A 21,319-nucleotide genomic window follows, 5' to 3' on the forward strand; every position below is an offset into this window, starting at 1 on the left:
CTCCTGCCATTATTATATTATATTACACTACACTACAATACAATTATTGACCATTAAGGATTGGTTTACACACATAAGATGCATTACTCATAAAACAATTACAGTTTATTATACATGTATTTTATATACTCATAATATACTTACTAGAAAATAGACATTATATTATATATTATATAGATATAAATGGATTACATGGTAATACATATTTTTTTCATTGTTTATAGTCATTCCCAACAGCCTTTACTGGCGCAACATACAGTATATCACAGATCGCATGGTTGAGATCATATCTGCCTGTTTTACACTCTTTGACCAACAGGTGGTTTCGTGTGCACGTGAAGCCTCGAGAAATGAACCCTTATCCGAACCAATTTGCTGGAAAGCTTCATGAAGCTTCAGCTTGCCATCACTAGTGTTAATGACGTTAGGTGATGACAGACCATCAAGCAGGGAGGGGCGGGGATGCACGGCATGCTGACGGTCTACAGGTACAGAGCAGGAGGAAGAGGAGGAGAGAAAGACAGAGAGGAGTGCGGTGCGCGAATAGCAGACAAGATGAGTGACAGTCGGAAATGAAGCAGCATGTAAAATTATGGTATTCTGGAAATTATAAGGTTGAGTATAATCATATTGAATAATTTAAGTGATATATGTGCACACATACTAATCATAGGTCAAAACAGCGCTAAATTTGGCTGAATCATAAAAGGCAGAAGTGGTAAAACGAAGAGCCGTTCGGGAGCCGAAAGAGCCGGCTCTTCTTGGTGAACTGAGCCAAATGATCTGGCTCACTAAAAAGAGCCGGAATTCCCATCACTAGTCCCGGTTACAGAGTTGCCAGATTCACGCCCTGTATCCCCCCCAAAGAGGTACGTGTGGAAACCCGTTAACTCATATAATTAGTGTGATTCTGGGTGAGCATATATGTTACAGTTAAGCAAACAATCGCAAACAGACTTCAGCTGTGAATAACAAGGTGGCAAACCTAAATACATGCATTATGAAGAAACACAAATGCAAGGTATCATGGCTTATCTGGCAACCAAGTCTCAACAAGCTAGTCCCAACATAGCTTAGTATATCAGCTGATCCAACTGCACTCACAGCTAAGCTGCCAGTGAGGGAGGTAAACACACTGAGGCTGCTGGTTCTTTAAAAAAAATAGTGTGTATCACTTTATTGGTGAAAAACATTATAGAAAACTTCAAAATCATTGCATTCACTGCTTTCACACAATTAGCTTGCTACACATCCCCCACTTGCATTTATTCAATTCAACCTGTGCAAATCTACTCATTTGTCTCCCCCCAAAACATTTGTTCACATTCTCTGAATAACAATATTGTCTCCACAACATTCAGTACATTTCATCAGTTTTTTGGTCCTGGTAAATTGAGAGGTGGAAAGACTTGTCTCCTTTTTCCTCCCTATAATTAGTATGTACAGGAGGATCAGTTACTGTGCTCTCCTTGGAATGGAGGGCAGAGAGGAAAGTAAAAGAGCAAGCTGGAAAAGACATGGAAGGATGGAAAGGCGGGGAGAGAAAGAGGTAGAGGGAGAACAGGATCGCTGGCACTGTAGTCTTTTACGGGGTTCATTGAGGTCACCAGAGGTCCTGCTAACATGTCTGAATTGCAAAACATGGTTGCAGCTACATACTATGGCAGTAGTTAAAGGAAATGTTAGGGAGTTTTTCCCTGGTGCAAAGGAAAACTGGCTTCAGTGTAGTGAACGCATACAGGTAGAAGCCAAATCTTGAGCAGGAATATACAAATACTGGATTTTCAAGCAGGGAACAGACAAAAATAAAGTGTTGGTAGCAGCAGTGTCCATGTTAAAGCATTTCTCTGACATTACACTACTGACCTGCTGCATCATATTTTATAAGCCCTTTCTCACAGATTAAAACCCATTCTAAAATAGGACCGGCCTTCATGAACCGTCACGTCACATACAAATATGTGTCTGCCTTCCACATGCTCCCATCGTCTCCTCATGACAGTCCTCCAGCATTAGCACATCCAGGGGACGACCACGTGACCCCTTGTGCTCAGAATTCGTCTTTGTCATTTAATTTCCCAGGCTTGTCCATGCCAAAAAAGGAGGATGGAAGGCCATGGACGTCTCGCTCTCTCTTCACAAAGGCGGAAAAGGAGGAGACGCAGTTGCCAATGAAGTGGTCGGCTCGGCCTAAGATGTACAGGTCCGTTTGGGCCGAGTCCGGTTGAAGACTCACCACTTTCACCTGAAAGGCCAGAATAAAATACACATATAAACAACTAGGTGGAGGGAATACAAAACTGGAACAGTAACCAAGTGAGAGTATTTCTCAATTCTTGACAATTCTAAAAATGCTTGGTGTGAAAAACACTTTCAAGTAAAATTTCCATTTAAGGCAAATTACATATAGTTTACATGAACGGCTAGATTGTGACTTCAGCTCTTATGGATTAAGGCATGTTTACCATTAAGGGCTGGATTGCAGCAAATTGTGCTACAGGCAAGCCAGTGAAAATGTAGCTCAGCTCATGTCAGTTCAGGTTGCATTTAAGGTCACACATGACAGAAACAAATTGTGCCGAATGTAGAGCAGAAGTTATTTATGACGCTCTCCTGAATGCATCACAGAGGCTTTACAAACCCACCTTGCCCTTGAAGAGCTTTTCAATTTCCTTGCTGTGGGATTCTGAGTCAGTGGCGATGTAGACAGAGCGGGCAGAGGTCTTCTTCACCCACAGCTTGACAGCCCTGCGGATCTCTGCCAGGTCAGGAAGGCACATGTTCATGGTGAGAGGCAAGGAGGTCTGGCGGTTGTAGCCAACACACTGAGGAGAGGCCATGAAGTGAGGTCCTGTTTCGCCACTCTGCAGCATTTTGCAGGCATTTTGCTGTGAAGGTGGAATAACAAAAAGACTTAGATGTGACTTAATCAGTGGTTCCCAAACCTCTTCTGCAGGCCCTCCTCCCCAATTGTAGATACAAATATTTTAAAGCCCGCACTGTTACACTAGGTGATATGCTCCTCATCATCATGAACACACACACACACACTGTAGTTTATTTTGACTCAAACCTACATACACAGTCCTGCTGCCACTAATACTCACTAGAGCATCAAATGTGGATTAATCCGCCACTGAAAATAGTCCCAAACAAATGGACCATTTCCTCCTGTTTGAGTAACATTAGATAAAAACTACAGTGACCAGCTGTTTCAGGAAATGAATTTCCTAAAAATGAAACTGTATAAATATTTGTGTGAGGTGCTTTTAAAGATTTACGTCTTCAGTAGGAACCATTGAGCTCGGAGCTGAGAGCTACAGACAAAGGTAGGGAAGTCATATCAAGGATTGAGACATGGACTAACACATTGATGGTTTGATTTTTTCATTGGATTTCTTGACAATAAAGACATAATATCACCAGCCTTATCCTTTAAAAGATCTTCTTTTAGGTAGGCACTGACCACAAATTTTCAACCGCAAGCATAAAGATTGATAAAGGTAAATTTTCACAATTACCATAATGCATGCTTCACTTTATGAAGTACATATTACTAAACAACTGGGAAGCTCCTTTAAAGGTAGGATTTGTAGAGTCTGTTAATATACAGATACACAGGTGTGGACTAAGGGACAGCTGATTTCATTTTCTGGTGAAAAAACAAATGTTATTGTCTGTATGTGAGCATATGAGTGAATGTGAAACTGAAAAACAGAGAGAAGACAACTCTTATGTGGTCCAAACCCTAGCTCATAAGTTGTGACGAATATCTCACCCAGTCAATGCCAATCCTCAAGTGAATGCCGACGTATGGCCTGGTCAGCAGGGCAGCAATGTGATTTTCTCCCTCCTTTACCATCTTGTCGGACCACACCACGTAGCGCTGCAGGCCAACGTGCTCCTCTGTCACTGGGAACTGGGCAGGAGCTCCAGGCAGTGCCAGGACAGGGTGCTCAGAGGGAGGGAACCTATTCAAACATGGGAGACATGAGGAGAATCTGCCTGTTAAAAGGGATGGTTCAGATGTTTTTGAAGTGGGGTTGTAAGAGGTACGTCTCCATAGTTAGTGTAATACCTACAGTAGATGGAGTTTGGAGAAACAGACAGGAGTACCAGCACGGGAGCAAAGTAATGTACTGCTGTGGACGGGGGCGGCAGCAAAACACAGTTCAAGTGTACACTATACTTAGAATATTTTCACCGCTTTACCTTGCTGTCAGGCAGCCCTTTCTGACAAACCAGCAACTCCCGTGTTCTTTGAGGTAAAATGACTGTTTTTGTCAAAAGGAGTCTGGTGGCTCTGAAGAGAGCATAGATAACTGCCTCATTTCCCCGTCAGAAAGGGCTGCAGCTTCCTCCGTCCACAGCAGTACATTGCTTTGCTCCTGTGCTGGTACTCCTGTCTGTTTCTCCAAACTCCATCTACTGTAGGTAATACAATATAGTATGTATAATATGGATACACTATCTAATATGGATAAATACCTTATACAACCCCACTTAAAAAAAATCCAAACTATCCCTTTAACAACTTCAGAGGAGGCACCAACTGTCATTAATAAATCAATGGAAATTGAAAACCTCAGAAACATCATCAATCAGTAAGTTTAAGGCCAGCAATATTCCTTATGAAGACATATTCTTCATGTTTTATGTCACCTTTGATAATCCTAAATGTCTCTACAGTACAGGGGGGGTGCTCAAACATGTACTCACTTCTTCATCCACTGAGGTTGGTGGTGGGCACTAAAAGAAATACCACCAAACAAGACAGACGTGTCAAATTCCACACCGACGTAGTCCCAGAATGGACCAAATGGGTTCCCATCCTGAAAATAAATCAGAACCATCCGTCCATATCAGAGCAATGAAACTGTTAACAGTAGCATCACAGTTAAGAGCTTAGGTCTACGGCCACCAGAGGGCAGCATTTCACCGTCACCAATGAGTCTCTATTGCATCTGCTTTCAAATAAAGCTCATTTTATGCTTCTTTACTTTCACTTACTATTTAAAATCTGACAGGAAAGAGAAATGATACATTAAGTATACAATCTGAAAAGCAGCAACCAATATAGTCAGATAATCATAGTTCATTGTGGCTGCCTGACACTCATCCATTAAATACTCTACTCCACGGGGCTCTCACCTTCATGGGGCAGGATTTCTTGTCTGCACTCCGCTGCGCAGCAGTCTCAAAGCAGTAGGCTTTCCTTTCTTTTGAGGGCCAGTATTTGGGAGCCAGCTTCTCCATGAAGTCCTCCAAACTGACCACACGGTGGTATGCAGACAAGGCGTCCAGCTGGAAGAACTCACTGTAGGGAACATGGACCTGAATATAACAGAAAATAAAAGAATAAAACATCACGGTCCAGTTCAGCTTCAAAGGTATAAGGCTGGTGATATTCAAATTATTTGTAATGGTGAACATATCCCATGATAGGAGTCAAGACCAGACCCAAATTGCTCCCGCCATCGGCGTGTGAATGAGTATTTAGATTAGATCCAGATGAGCAGTGGGCAACCTTGTATAGCAGCCTCTGCCGTCAGTGTATGAATGTGTGGGTGAATGCTGATATGTAGTGTAAAGCGCTATAAAGACGCTATATAGATGAATTACCATTTACCATGTCATGTTCCTACCTTTGGTCTCTGAGGGGTCCAGAAGGACTTGGCTTGGGAACCGGAGGGTCGCCAATTCAAGTCCCCGCATGGACCAAGTACTGAGTGTGAACTGGTAGCTGGAGAGAGACCAGTTTGCCTCTTGGGCCTGTCAGGGGCAGCCCCCTCGCTCTGACATCTCTCCATTAATGCATGTATGTAGGTCCTGTTTGTGCATGTATGTGTGTGTATATTTCGGGCCTGTGTGTAACTGTGTAAAGAGAGAAACAATTGAATTTCCCCTCTGGGATCAATTCTTCTATTTTTCAATTTTTTCTTTTATTCAATATGAGTATTTTGATGTTTATATTCTTCTTTCTCATTTGTTTCTGATTTACGTGACTTGGCTGCTGTAACACTGATGACTCACTACATTATAAATAATCACATGAGTGTGGTTGCAATCAGTGACAGGTTGCTCACAGCTCCCTGACTGTACTCACATTGGTGTAAGGGGCTGTGTGGTGTCGGTACACTATCCAGGGAGGGACTGCCAGGGTTCGGTTCAACATCTTTGCAAAGGCCAGAGAGCCAAGGAAGTGATCTGCCTGGTTCCCGAAGCGACCTGAACAATAACAACATTGGGCACTTAACAACAGCTGTAGTTATTATTACACCAAGTTAACATGACTCAAGCCCACAGCTTGTCCTGAGCTCCACTCAGTTAGCTGCTAGCAGAGTTCAACATGGTCTGTGTTCATATTTAGACCGATAAAAACAAAACAACTCTGCTCTCAACTTGTGAATGAGTGAAGTGTCTCTCTCTTCATACAACAGACTGCAACAGCCTCAGTTATCAGCTACGTTAACGCATTCATTACCCATGCACGGGCAGTACAACACGTAGCCATTCTGGTCCCACTGCAGTTCTTCGGCAAAAATCCGACAGGTTTGGAGCAGAAGTGATAAAAGTAAACACGTCAGAGTCACTACATGACATGCTTGTTGTTTAACCGCCATTGTGGTTCATTTCATATCCCAGAATGCCCCGGTGCACCGTTCAGTCGGCTTCTTCTTTGGGATTTCAGTTTCAAACCCAACAAACGCGTCTACTGCCCCCTAGCGGACCGGAGGTGGTAGAGTCGCGACAAAATATTATTATTATTATTATTATTATTATTATTATTATTATTATTATTATCATTTTGTATTATTATTATTGTTATTATTATCATCACCATCATTATTGTCATTGTTATTATTATTACTATTATTATCAGTTTTACTATTTTTATTGTTATTATTATTATTATTGTTGTTATTATCATCAGCTGCATTATTGTCATTGTTATTATTATTACTATTATTATCAGTTTTACTATTTTTATTGTTATTATTATTATTATTGTTGTTATTATCATCAGCTGCATTATTGTCATTGTTATTATTATTACTATTATTATCATTATTACTATTATTATTATTATTGTTATTATTGTTATTATTATCATCACCATCATTATTATTATTATTGTTATTGTAATAACTACTATCTTTACAAAATTATAAGGTCACTAGAAGGACGCTACCGATTAATAATGACAATCATTTACAATCCTAAGAGCATCATGTGAGTCATTTTGTGGATAAAGTGTAATGTTTCAATCCAAACTGAGACACGAACCGTTGTAAACTTGACACTCTTTTTGCTCTTGCAAATGAGGATGTGAGAACACGAAACGTTTTTTTCACCCCTGACATAATTGTTAGTGTTCCTGACATCTGAAAGCATTTCATTAAAGCACTGAAAGCATTGTATATACATTAATACTCATTCAGTGGACTTGACAGTACAAAGCCTAACGAATGTGCCAAACGAATAGTTGACTCTAATGTTGCAGGAACAACACTGACTTGAAGCACTTTAGAAATGAATAATGATGGGTGTCAGCACAAAGACTGGAAGAAAATCACAGCTTCATAGCGAACAAAACACAAACACTGATTCAGCAAAATATCTTATAGTGTGCTTATTGCAGACTGACAAACAAAGTGGCCACACAAAGTTCACATTGCAAAGAAAAATAATTGCAATGTGGACCTTTCCTGCTTTGCCTCGGGATTCTCTGGTGGAGATCAGATGGAGCCAATCAGTGCTATATGTCCAGTGATAAAGGAATGAGAAGCAGCCTTTCCCAGAGCTCTGTCGTTATACAGGCTCTTCATTATAGATGCTCACATGTGTGCTCAACATGCCCAAACCCAGTGTGCCGCATGGCAACATGTGGCCTGGGTGCGGTCTCAAACTTTTGTTACTTTCATTTAAATCTGTGGACTCTGTGCCAGCCTTCCTTGTTCGACTGAATGGATTGATAATTGCTTAAATATGTCACATTAAAGAGATCATTATCGAGAGTTTGGCTGATACAGCTGATATGATCTGCATACAATTTGTTTTTCGTTATTCCTCCAAGATCAACTGAATGTATGCAGCTCAATAGTGATAATAGACTATCACGATCTAACAAAAAGTAAAAGTAAAAGTAAACAGGGTACTTAATAAGGGCTGTAGAGGTTTTAATTTTGTTTTTGTATTTAAACCAAAATCCATGACTTTTTTTTTGCCAGTTCTTCACAATGAGCAGTTTGAGATGTTTTCTACTTGGGCCTTTGCTTTGAAGGATACTTAATCCGTCCACATCCTCCAGTTCAGCCAACCCAGTCTAACGTATTCTCTCTTTGTATTCAATCACTCTCGTTTTTCTTTTCTCTGATGCTCGACAGCTGGCTGTTCTTTCCCTCTTTTCCTGTGTCGTTCTCTGTGTCTGCTCCTCCCCCATCCCCTGAACACACACTGTTTTTCATTGTTGGAGATGACAGCAATGATAACAATGCAAAGAACCACAACTCACCGCCTGGGGTATGAGAAAAAGACAGAGAGAGAGAGAGAAAGAGAGAGAGAGAGAGAGAGAGAGAGAGAGAGAGAGAGAGAGACTTCCTTCAGGTGAACAAATGACATGGATAACAACAACTATCATGAAAATGTACACCATATACGTTACTGCATTCTTCCCAGTGTTATCGGATATCTATAAAGAGTCTGATCTGGTAATGGTAGTAAATTATCTTATTAATCAATGCACATTTGTTAATATACAGGATGAGATTGTACATCTAGTTTTCAGTGTAGCTTTGACTCACTGTCCTGTGTTCTAACAATTTCATTTCCCTTTTTGAACCTATAAGTTCCTCTGACACAAAAACACGTTACTTTAAGAAGCTGCAGAGGAAGTAGGTGACGTCTGCATGTCATTATAACATCTACAGATGCATAGATGTCACTCACGTTTCCCCCCTTTTCTCCCTCTCGGTCTTAACCTTTGCCTCCTCCTTACTCGCTGCTGGTGCAGAATAACAGGCCTAACACTCTGCCTGTGGCCTTTCACAAGAGGGAAATAAGGTAGTCAACCTCAAACAACCCGCCTCCTGTTGACCTTTCTGTGTTGTTACTGACAACCTGGCTTTCAATTCAGCTTGAAGGCTGTGACTACTAGCGTGTGTGGTGTAATCTCCCAGATTCAGTGTGCAAAGACCAAATATATTTAATGTTAAAAACACCCAAACTGCTGTATCTCCAAATAGGCCTTTAGACATAAATAAAGGGCAGTAAAGACATTTTTCTTGAAAGTAAAGCTCAATATCACATAAAGCTAACGAAAAAAGTCACTCACTCTAAAGTTAAAATGTATTTGAGATGTTGAGAAATCTACCCAAAAAGTTAACAGTATAATAAAATGCATTTAATATAAGTTTTTCTGTCTTGACATAAAGCTAACAGAAAAGTAACAAAACTCATTTCGGCTGGAAAGTTTTATTTTATTTAGAGGTGTTAGGAAAGCTAGTCAAAAGTAACAAAACTCTGTCGACAAAATGACTGTTTTTAGTTTCCTCTCAGCTCGGTTCCCCTGTTTGGTTTCAAGGTTTCTTTTAGTGACAACAAAAAAGATAATTTAACATAAAAGTAACAAAACTCATTTGGGCCCTAAAGATTTATTTAGATTCAGAGGTGTTGAAAACTAGTCAAAATGAACAAAATGCCTATTTTTAGTTTTAGTTTAGTTATTCCACTGTGGAAGCTTAGTGTCCCTTAGTCCCCTTAGTGGATAAAAATGGAATCAAACACAAATCTAACAAAATAGGTAACAAAATGTAGCTGTGAAGACTGATTCTGATTACTTTGTTGACAAAATGCTTGGTTTTATTCTTTGGTTTCCTCAGCAAGGATCCCCTCTGGCAGCGATGTGCCTCAGTGACGTAGATAAAAACCTGAATGTAACGTAAAAGCAACAAAAAGTGATTAAGCCTAAATTGGCTCTAAATATTTATTCACAATTAGGTGTTCTGAAAACAGCCCAAACTAACAAAAGTTGTATTTATTTATTTTATTTTTCCTTCCAGCAAAGAGCCCCTATTTGGGTTTGGGTAAACTGGACCTGAAATAAAAGTCACAAAAAAGCAACACAACTCATTTTGGTTCTATAGATGTATTAAGATTCAGGGGTGATGAAAACTAGCCCAAACTAACAAAACTCTGTTGACAAAATGTCCGTTTTGAACTCTAGTTTTGGTTTCAGCCAGGATCCCCCTTTGGCAGCAGTGTGCCGTGACGTGGAAGTGTAGCTGGACTGGACTCTGTGCTCCACCCATCTACCTTATCAACCTACTGCAGACCACTGGTGCCAGCTGTCTGCGACCTGATACCCCAGAAAAGTTGGTCTCAGCTGAGATAGACTTCCAAACCTTCTACTCTGGGCTACACACCAAATGCTCAAAGGTTACATCATAACGTACAGGAGGCGAGGCGTGATCATAAGCTATATCTTTCAGTGCAACACCACTGTGTCATCAACCAACATCATCATCTTAGCAAATGTTGTGTAACATTTGTGTTTTGAACATATTGATTTTTATGGTCTGAGATGGTGTGGATTTTAATCAAACCTCATGTACTTGGATGTTGGCTGTGCTGTGCCACTGGACATTTATGGCTGAATTATGCCTAAATATGACCAAAAATCCCAATAACAAGAGTAATTACACCCACAAATCCTGGTGGCAAAAGCCACGATTCTCGAGCCTTTTCAGCCCATGAACCAAACAGGATCAAATGCGTCCCACCCGCACATACTAGAATAACATAACCTATTCTTACACAACTATAATTAAAGAAATACTAACTGAGCGAGAAAATCGTGGATGTCCACAGCGGGCGTCAGCGCTGTGTCTGTGCCACTGGATTAAGGGGACGGCTGTGTCTCTCTGTTTGTGTCCCGGAGGTTTCCCTCCATCCTTTCTAAGCTGTTTATCACCCATCTCTGCTAATGTAAACCGCCCATCTGTTTTAAACAAAACACATAAAACACACACACAGTCATTTCCCACCACGCCAGACCCTGAAATAAGGGATTGCTGGGTATTTCTGGTGGCAAGGAAATACACTCCAGATGTGAACAAATTGTCCCTCTCTCTAATTTGCTATTGTGTTCACTGATGCTGATTTTGGATCTCTTAGGTTTTTCGTAGATGGAGGGGCTCACCAGAATTTGATATGTGTGTGTGTATTTGTATGGACGCTTGAGTGTGTGTGATTATGAAGCTGATGGCGTTAAGATGTGTGAAGCAAAAGGGTGTTAAAGGAAAGAGAGGTGAATTGGGATGACACCAGAGGAACAGTCGGAGATCTGACTACTGTTATACAGCCACCATAAACAGACACAGATGTTTCTGCTCAGTTGCCTGATGAAGGCTTTATTTAAGGGAGCCTGTCGTTTTCTCCTGTCCTGTCATCATAACTTCTGAAAGGCTGGCTCGCTCATCCCTTACAGTGCATCTAATCAGGACTGATTAGGTGTGTGGTATAGCAGAGACATGCAGGGGAGTGGTTGCTCATGGAGGTTGCCCCTGCTGTTGTGTTTACACAGCGTGCACATTCTGCACGTGAGAGGTTTTTCTAGACCGTCTGGAGAGATGAGACAGAGAGGGAAATCCACGGCATTATGTGGCGTTTCACAAGATAGTTAAAAATCACTCCACAACTCTAAATAACAGACCACCAACGCAAACTGCAATCAACCTGACTGCGGTCGCACCAACCACACTGTAATCCAAATAAACAAACAATGGCATAATGAAAGAAGTCTTCCTCTTTTTGCTGGGAAAATTGCTTCATCTCATCCATCTCTATCATCTAGAGCCTTGTCCAGTTTGTTCCACAGCATCCTCACAAGAAAAGCTGCAGGAAAAACAACAAAAACAACTGCATCAGATGACAGAAGAACTAAAGAGTGAGGATTTCCTAAAACTTAATTTAAACATTCTTCACATAGCATTAAAAAAACATTATGATATACACGGGTCACATGTATGTCTGTCAATATAAATCTATCAATGCCACTGTAATAATGCAGACAAAACCTTCTATGCAAACAGACTGGACTCAACACAGAAGAAGCTGTTTTGTACTCACAGGAATTGTATTATTAGGCTGATATAAAGTTTCTTGGGGAACTTCTGTGTGATTTTCCTTCCTCTACCATATCACCATTACTGTAAAAGCTTAACCAAAGTGTGTCAGACAACTGCTTTCATCTCTTTCTTTTAACATAATTTATTACAGGCTGAATAACCGGTTGTATTCGGTTCGGAAAGATTCAGACACTTTAAAAATGGTTTATTTAGCCTACTTGCCTTTATAAGTAGTTTATAATGTCAGAGCTGTAGGAGTGTAAATGTATTTAGTTTTCAGAGATTATTGGATTTGCAATTATTATGTGTAATGTGTGCATAAAAGACTGATAACAATTCTATTACAAAATGTAATGAAATAATTGCATCAGTTTAATCAAATATCTGAGAATCTTTCCTGTTTAGTGTATTTTCAAGTAATGCATAAAGTCTCATATTTGGATGTAATTTATTTAAATGTGTAATGATGGATTCTTTTTTTGAAAGCATCATTTTAACATTTTAACCTATAAGCCCATTAATTAATAGGAACGTTTTCAGTTTGAAGATTTCATTCTTATCGATTCTTTACTTGTCTTATAATAATAATAAATAATGAATGAGCCATAAGAATTTGCCTTTAACTATATATGAATAAACCATCACTTATTATTAATTACAATTTTATTAAAAGGTATTTGTAACCAAACAATTAATCTTTTGGAGGGAAAAAACTGCCTATTTTCTCCTTATAAGTTCAATGTGTTGCTCAATTATTACCATTTTCACTTCGGCTGCTTTCAATAAATAAATGTTTGTTGCTTGAAGACAAAAAAACTTTCTTGACTTTTTAAAGTGTAATCGAAAGCTAAAAACAACATCCTGGTCTTTTAACATGGACCTATGTGATTTTATAAACATATCCAGCAGCACTCGACTAAATTAAGTTTCAAAGTAGTTCATGGATCCAGTTTTTCCTCCCAGTTATTTTCATTTAAACGGAACTAAGACTTAAAAACAGATAAAAACAAAAGCCCGACCAGATGCAGATCAGAATAATACCTGTTGGGATGTTGATGACTGTCCTCAAACTCTCATTTGTATTTTCACACTCAACTCTTGTGAAAATCAAACCTCTCTATCTTGTCCACATATATGCATGTTCACCACACTGCAGCAACAGGTAAGCTTTGTGGTTTAGGAGGCATTTCCTCTGAACAACTGGCATTTTCTACCCGCTCCTCTGTTATTGAACACGCCAAAAAAAAAGCCCTTTTTGATGCTTTCATGTTCGGTCGGAAATGTCGCAATTATGAGGGAGCGATTGATTACAAAACAAAAATATGAATAAATAGAACTGAAAGTTATCCATGTTTTTTTTTTTTTTTTTTAATTTAGTGGTCAGAAAGCAGCTAAAGTAGTCATTTTGTTTATTTAATAATCAAAACATCAACATATAAGCAGTCTATATAGACTGTCATGGTTCAGTTAGAATAAATCAACAGGCAGACAAATATGTGTCTTTTGTTAATCTTCATTAAACTGTCATCTCCAATGGTGCGTAAATACACAGACAAAAGTATTTTTTTTTCCCTATAGATTTAAAATTTGAGCAGACGGGCAGCACTTGAAAGCAGCATTATTGAAGACTCCCCCACCCCCCATCCTCTCTCTCTCTCTCTCTCTCTCCCTCTCTCTCTCTCTCTCTCTCTGCACAAACACATTCAGCCTGCGGGCTCTTGGTGCTTGGTGCTTGGTGGTGTGGCTGCTGGCAGCCTGTGGAGGGCTGCATGTGGATAAGAGGTGCTGGGGGGTTAGGGTGATGAGGAAACGAGTTGATGTGCCCTGGAAGTAATTCTTTCACCCCCCCACCCACAAAAAAAAAAAAACACAAGGTGGGAGAACCGGGACCACCACTGGGACTAGCCTTTAACACGTGGGGGGACACATCCACATTTCTCCTGATGATGGGATGGATGTAAACCAATGCCCGTGTTTCTTCCTCTGTGTTGTCACTTGTTGCCGCTTTTTAGCAGAACAAAACAACATAATAATATGTGCAGAATGAATTATTAAAATACATGTTTTGTGTTGTGTGGTTAAGACGTGTTCTTGTTATGATTAAACGATTGACATTGTGTTTATTTTAGATTCTCGTTTGTGAAACATTTGTGTGTTTAATGTGGTCAAGGAAAATGTTCACGTAATATATATATATATATATATATATATATATACAAAATATGAATAAATATAACTGAAGGTATCCATGATTTTCTTTTTAATTTAGTGGTCAGAAAGCAGTTAAAATAATAATTTTGTTTATTTAATAATCAAAACATCATGCCTTCCAACATATAAGTAACCTATATACTGTCATGGTTCAGTTAAAATAAATCGACAGGCATACAAATATATGTCTTTTGTTAATCTTCATTAAACTGTCATATATATATATATATATATATATATATATATATATAGATATAGATATAGATGGGGGTGTTTTTCTCACACTTTTCCGTTTTTAAAAAAGTCTAAATGAGCTATCCGAAACTATTCAAATAAATAAATAAACGTATAATTTATGGCGAAAAAGTAGTAGCTGATATGGGATCATAATGCCTGAAAAGAATATTTTTTTTCTCATTCCTATTTGGTTTCAGAGGCAGGGGTGACGACACAAATATACAAACTAAACAAATAAAGATATATAATCACACACAAGTTCTGCGATTTAAAAAAAGTGAACAACAACTATATATATATATATATATATATATATATAGTTGTTTTTTTCCGAATATATCAATATCTCAAAAGTATTTACATTTAAATATATACTATTTAATATAATAATAATAATAATAATAATAATTAATAATATTACATACATTTAAATATGATCAAATAGTAGCCCGAGATAATTTTGTAAGCTGTTAAATTTTGACTATAGTCAACAACCCGAAATTCATTCAAATATTAGATGATAATAGATGATACAAAACTGTGGCTCCATTATAGGCAAATATGAATTTAAATAATTTAAAAACTATATTGCCGAATCTTAAGAGCGTATAAAGTGGCCTGCAGGTGTATGAACTGGGAGGACTGGAGGACTGGCTGTAAACCAGTAAACCAGTAATCTGTCCCTGCTTGAAAAAAAAAGAAAAAAAAGAAAAAAAGAAAAAAGTTTGTGAAAGTGTCCTGACGTCACACTCCCACAATGCTTACCGCCCCATAACTCCGCTGCAGCAGCCTGAGGGGAGCCAGACACACTCTCAGGCCCAGAATATACACAAACATTATTGGGGAAAAAAATCGGAAAAAATACTAAAAAGCATCAGATCGAGGAGTGAGACCAGATCGTGGATCTGGTGTCGGTGTCTCTCTCTGTCCCACGGCGGCGGCTGTCTGCTCCGGTACCGACATGGAAGCTTACCGGGGCTCCATGTGAAACTCACTAATGCGGTGCTGGAAACTTTTTGGTGGGTAAAAACTGCTCGTTTTTTTCTCTCATAATGTGGGCTGCACGTCCTGCTGTGTGTGCATGTGTTAAACAACTTCCACCAACTTTATAATCAACTCTCAACTGTGCGCGACACTTTGAATTGTTATGTTGTCGCGTAATCGGACTTTGCGTAAAATGTTGCTTATTTTTTTTAATTATTTTTTTTTTTACGGCAGCATGCATGGGAATAAAGGAAGGATATCTGGCTATTTCATTTTTAATTATACTGCGATCATCGCCTCCTCCTCTTGCCCCTCGAGGCTGCTGTGTTTTTTTTATTTTTGGTCGATAAATATGTTGCAAATGCTCATGTGTGAAGTTGTTTAACACGGTGCACTTTGTCCAGCGGCCCAGAGCTGTTGACGGCTGATGTTCTCTGCATGTTTGCGTCGATCTGGTGAGTTTTAAGCAATTTCCAGAATATTTATCAAGTGTGGCATGCCACAGCAGAGCAGAGGAGAGCAGAGCAGAGGAGAGGAGAGATATAGGGTGAACGTCCCTCTGGTGTGTGTGCTCACAAAACTCTGACAAAAAGTTGCTATAATGTTCTGTTTTTCTGTGTGCAAACATCTCTGAATTACTACACTTTTAGAGTCTGATATTCATCTAAACACTTTGAAGCTGTTGTTGTTGCTGACTTGATGTGTGTTTGTACATGGCTTGTGTCATGTTTGTCGCTGATCGGATGTTTTGTGCCTCATGTGAGAGAGAGAGAGAGAGAGACAGAGAGAGAGAGAGAGAGCTTTTCCTTGGAAGCGGGTAAATAACAACCAAGACCCCTATAACCCAAAAGGGGGGGTTGGTTGGGGTCAGAATGTGGGGGTTCCGTTTATGCACTTGTTATTGATAGCAGACTTGGCTGCAGGCTTCTACTGTTTTACACGTTTATTGTCAGTCAGGAGTGTTGAAATAAGAAAAAAGTTGAAGTAACATAAAGTATTCTTCATATTCTGCAGTAGACACTGAAAAAGAAGATACTGCTCCAAGTTTCAAGTTCCAAGTTTATTTGTCATATGCATTTAAAAGTACAGTGTACAGTGAAATGCAATGAAATGCATTTTACCCTGGCTCTCTCTCAGCCCTTAAAATCTATAAATAGTACACTAGATAAATACTACAAGAAATAAGACAATAGCAGACTTGGCCTCAGGCTTCTACTTTTTTTTTTTTTACATGTTTATTGTCAGTCAGGAGTGTTGAAATAAGCAAAAAGTTGAAGTAGCAAAAAGTAAATCATATTCTGCAGCAGACAATGAAAAAAGAAGATTATTGCTCCAAGTTTCAAGTTCCAAGTTTATTTGTCATATGCATTTAAAAGCACAGTGTACAGTGAAATGCAATGAAATACATTTTACCCTGGCTCTCTCTCAGCCCTTAAAATCTATAAATAGTACACTAGATAAATACTGCAATAAATAAGACAATACCTGAGAATAAAATTATAAAACAACCTAAAAACATCCATAAAACAATCCACAGCTCTGCATTCATTTAGTGCTACTGTTCAGTAGTCTGAGTAGCCCTCTCAATAAGAGAGTAATAATGAGTTTACAGTTAGCTCATATTGTCATTTTTTTATTTATCCCTGTGGTATTTAGGTGTTATTGTCACTGTAGTAACATATACTTTATGACAAGAATACTGTTGTTTCTTTTTCCTGTTGAACATGGAGCTTGCACTCAAATTGCACGTTGTGATATTTAGATGTTTTTCCTTACGTCAGCTTTAAAGCTATATGCGGACATCCTGTGCTACTATATACAGGAGTTACACATGTATGAAGCTCTCCACAGCCAAACAGAGGAGAGACTCTACCATGGTCGGTTAATCTGCCAATTATTCTCTTGATTTATCGATTACTCTTCTATAAAATGTCAAGAAAAGTGAAAAATACCTGTTTGAGTTTGCTTAAATCCCAAGCTGAGGTCTTCAGAGAACTTGTTTTGTCCGTCCGACAGATAAAAACCCAACATTATTGATTTACTATCTCATAAGAACAGCAAGTTGTCAAAACTGACAAGCTAGAACTATAGGGATCGTTTGGTATTTTTGCTTGAAAAAAATGACAATTAATTGCTTTTCAAAATAGTAGGCAATTCATTTTCTGTGGATTGACTAATTGATTAATTGACTAATTGCCTCTAGATTCCACCTGCACTGTTCTCATATAGGTTTTGTCATGGTCTTCTGCAAGAGGACATCCAACATCAACATGACTTGTCACTCCATTAACAGCAATTAAAGATAATAATTTAAGATTTTAAGTACAGGATGTAAAGAAAATCAAGTTCTTGTTCTATGAATGACTCATTCTATAAAGACAAAATTATGTACTGTAATTACTCTAGAAAAGTTATTTAATGTTAAATAAAAAGTCAGTTATGACCTCAAGGCTGCACTTATTATATGGCTGCAAAATAATGAAATACACGAGAGCTAAAAGCCTTAAAAGTGCCCCTTTACCTCGAAAAGATTCATGTCAAAGTTGCAGATCGATAAAGTCTGATGAAGTGAGTTTAGGTGGGTTTTTTCCCTCCACTTCAAGAGACAGCATGCTCCATCAAGGCCTCCAGCTACATAATAAGGAAATGGAAGTGAGTTTGTCACGAGACAATGCCTTTGTTGCTGCCAGTCGCCGTGCAAGTTGAGACCCATGTGTTGATGTTTGCTACTCTCTCACTATAACAACCTGCTAGCGATGGATCCTCTCCACCACCGGCTTTAACTTTTCCTCCAGAGATTTCTCAAACATTTGGAACATTAAGCGAGGTTGTCGGTGTGGCCGTGCACCTGTTTTTAGATGCAGTGACACACGGACATACAGTAGCTTGTGGTAATTGGTATTTATAGTTCCATCAATCTTCAGAGATGAATTTGTGAACGGTTGGAAATTAAATCCATATACCCGCGTGTTTATCCTAAAAGTGGTGAAAAATACAGTTAAAGAACATTAATAAATGAATACAAGTTATTTGATTTGATCGCTAAACAGTTCAGAAATGAACTTGCAGGCTTCATGTTTTAGTGATTATGTGCAGAAGAGTTCCTCTTTTATCTAGATATGTTTTTTTTGCAGACTCCTGGGTGATTGGTTCTGTTCTCGTACACACATGCATTCTTAAGGTGCTCTGCTCTGCCGGGTCCGCTCAGCCAGCTTCTTCTCATTAACTTCCATGCATTGCTTTACATTACTTCCATGCCCCTGTGGTTGGAAGGCAGCACGTTTCATGTTTGCCTTTGTGATTGAGTGAATGTGTTTGCCTGCGAGAGCTCGCGCGCATGCCTGTGAGATGGTAGATGTGCGCGTGCACATGTGCCCTGAACTCATGGTGTTAGCTGATGTGTTTGTGAGAGAGAGAGAGAGAGAGAAAGAGAAAGAGAAAGAGAGAGAGAGATGTTTTCGAGCTGGAAGGGAGGTCTTCCTCCTGAAAATCCCCCACAATTCCTTGTGCCTCTGCGGGCAGCGGTGGTAGTGGTAGCAGAGACGGTGGTGGTGGCGGCAGCAACAGCAGGCTGATTTCCATGAGAAAAGAGCATCAGTTGGGTTAATGGGAGGGACAGCCCTCTGAGGGGACAAATGGTAGTTAATAACCAGGGAAGAATCGGAAAAGCTCTGATCCTTTCTTTGTACTTCTTCACCTTCTAGAGGCAGGGATGGGATGGGTGGGTGGGGGGTGCAGAGGAGATGGGTGAGGGGACAAGGGACACTGGGTTCATGCTAGAATGGATGTTGTTCACTGAGGGGCTGCAATAAGATTGCACTATTTATTATTTTCTCGGGGAAGCGGGAGAAAAAAAAAAACGGGGAGCCTGAGAAGTGGAACACAGATTGGGGCATCGCAGAAGGAGTGTGTGTGTGTGTGTGTGTGAGGGGTGCCACTTTTTGTGTTCTCACGTGCACTTGTGTTTACGTGCATGTGTGTTTCCATGTGGTTGGACGAGCAGAGAACGATTTATTTATACGTGTGATATGTGATGTTTTTTGTGTTTGGAGAGGAGGACAGAGATCCTGTATGTCGGGTATATGGAAAGAATGGAAGAGTAAGTCATCGACTTGTTTACTTCTTCTTTACTGATTGTAATTATCGTTTTACCAGGTTTCAGACTGTATTTTATTCAAACAAAGTTCTCGTACGGCTGCTTGTTTAACATGTGAAGAATTAGGATTCTTTTGTTAAAAGAAAAAAATGGGTTTTGTAAAAAAAAAAAGTTTATATTCCGCAGGAAAGTATTCAAAAAAGTATTGTTTTTATAACTCAGGTGTTTTGATACCCAGCCTTTTGATACCCGGCACGGTTCCCTCTATATAGCTGGGTGTGTTGAATGGTGTTTTCTCCCTCGGGAGGAGTTTCCTTAGTTTTCTGTGGATGTTCATCATCAGCGACTTGTAACAGTTTCAAAGTTAAAGGTTGTATATAAGTGCTAGAAAATAGATTGATGGTTTGTAATTGAAGTGGTGTCAGTCTTTTTTACTCTGTGCTGCCAACAAGTTTGTTAGATTGAAAGCGAGACGATGTAAACGATGAAAAGCAGAATAACACGTTCGTCCTCTACAAATGAAAAGTCAAATTCATCAGCAATGAAAAACACACCGTTGCTCAATTCAGTAACACTCTGGGTTTGCTGTTACAGACTTACTTGTTCTGGTATGACCGGTAGCTCACGGTGGCTCATGTTAGCTCACATTAGCAAGCTTTACATAGATATAGCTGTGTGATTCTTCTTGTGCTAGTGTTACTCTAATGCAACACTCTGAATTCTCTACTTGTGCTACTCATTTATTTTGAAATTAATCATCAGCCTGTAATTGCTGCTTACAGCCAGTTACTTTTCTTAAAGGACCCAAATATACAGAGGAGGATAGAAATTAAAGGCAACAGTTTTTTTTTTGTTTTTTTATTTAATTATTAACAAAAACATGACATAAGTCACCAAAAAACACTAAACACGGAACAAACACAACACCACCGTCACAGTGAAACAGACCAAAATACAAAATCAAACCGATACATCCTAATAAACACAAACAACATATGTCATCACAACATATATCAGCAGGTCTAAATAACAAACATTTAAAGGATATAATAATAATACAAAGAATAAATAAAAGGAAATGCTCGATCGTACTTCATATATACAAATTAATTTCATTGTCGGAGAATATTGATCCATCGATGGAAAACTTCTTAGCAACCTTCAGCTTCAATAAACATTTCCAAATGTTTTTTTTATGTCATCATTTCTATTTTCCTACCACAATAAAGGGACATTTCATAAACATTTAAAGTGATTGATATCCACACCAGCGGCTTTAAAAAATAAATCTTTTCCCTAAACAAAATAATCAGATTGATAATATAACTGTAATATCACAGAGGAAAAACTCTGGTTGAGAGCACAGTTTCTTTGCATTACACATCTGTTGAGCCTCCCTCCAAAAGGCAGAAACAACATGACAATACCAGACAACATTTAAATAGATAGATAGATAGATGTACTCTATTTTCATATCACTCTTTCGCATTAAAAATGAACAGGGTTTTTATTTGGGAGAAAGTCTGCGGGGGTGGGGCAAAAACATGCACAAAACATCCCTCTTTACATTCTTTATAGTAAATACAGCACCAAATACATTTACTACATTTAGTTGGCAGCCGTGACAGAGAGAAGAATGACGCTTTGCTGTGTAATAGGCTGA

The 21,319-nt window shown here is 39.0% G+C and overlaps 1 protein-coding gene across 1 annotated transcript; it reads right to left on the reverse strand.

Moving 5' to 3' along the window:
* Nucleotides 1-1,077: 1,077 nt before the first annotated feature.
* pofut1 (protein O-fucosyltransferase 1) lies at nt 1,078-6,679 on the reverse strand. The gene is made up of 7 exons (XM_037772448.1): nt 6,485-6,679; nt 6,107-6,228; nt 5,152-5,334; nt 4,720-4,832; nt 3,779-3,971; nt 2,646-2,888; nt 1,078-2,245 (listed from the first exon to the last, which is right to left on the reverse strand). Exons 1-7 carry the CDS (start codon nt 6,621-6,623, stop codon nt 2,051-2,053), a joined length of 1,188 nt encoding a protein of 395 aa, XP_037628376.1. The 5' UTR covers nt 6,624-6,679; the 3' UTR covers nt 1,078-2,050.
* Nucleotides 6,680-21,319: the final 14,640 nt, after the last annotated feature.

The sequence above is a fragment of the Sebastes umbrosus genome, chromosome 6 (assembly GCF_015220745.1).
Source record: "Sebastes umbrosus isolate fSebUmb1 chromosome 6, fSebUmb1.pri, whole genome shotgun sequence".
Lineage (NCBI taxonomy): Eukaryota > Metazoa > Chordata > Actinopteri > Perciformes > Sebastidae > Sebastes > Sebastes umbrosus.

Excerpts from the sequence above, each read along its gene's own strand:
- pofut1 (XM_037772448.1), bottom strand. The coding sequence starts at position 6,623 with ATGGCGGTTAAACAACAAGCATGTCATGTAGTGACTCTGACGTGTTTA. Across the intron at positions 3,972-4,719 it reads CAACCTCAGTGGATGAAGAA|GTTCCCTCCCTCTGAGCACC; the intron begins GTGAGTACATGT and ends ATGTTTGAATAG. Across the intron at positions 2,889-3,778 it reads TGAGGATTGGCATTGACTGG|CAAAATGCCTGCAAAATGCT; the intron begins GTGAGATATTCG and ends CCACCTTCACAG.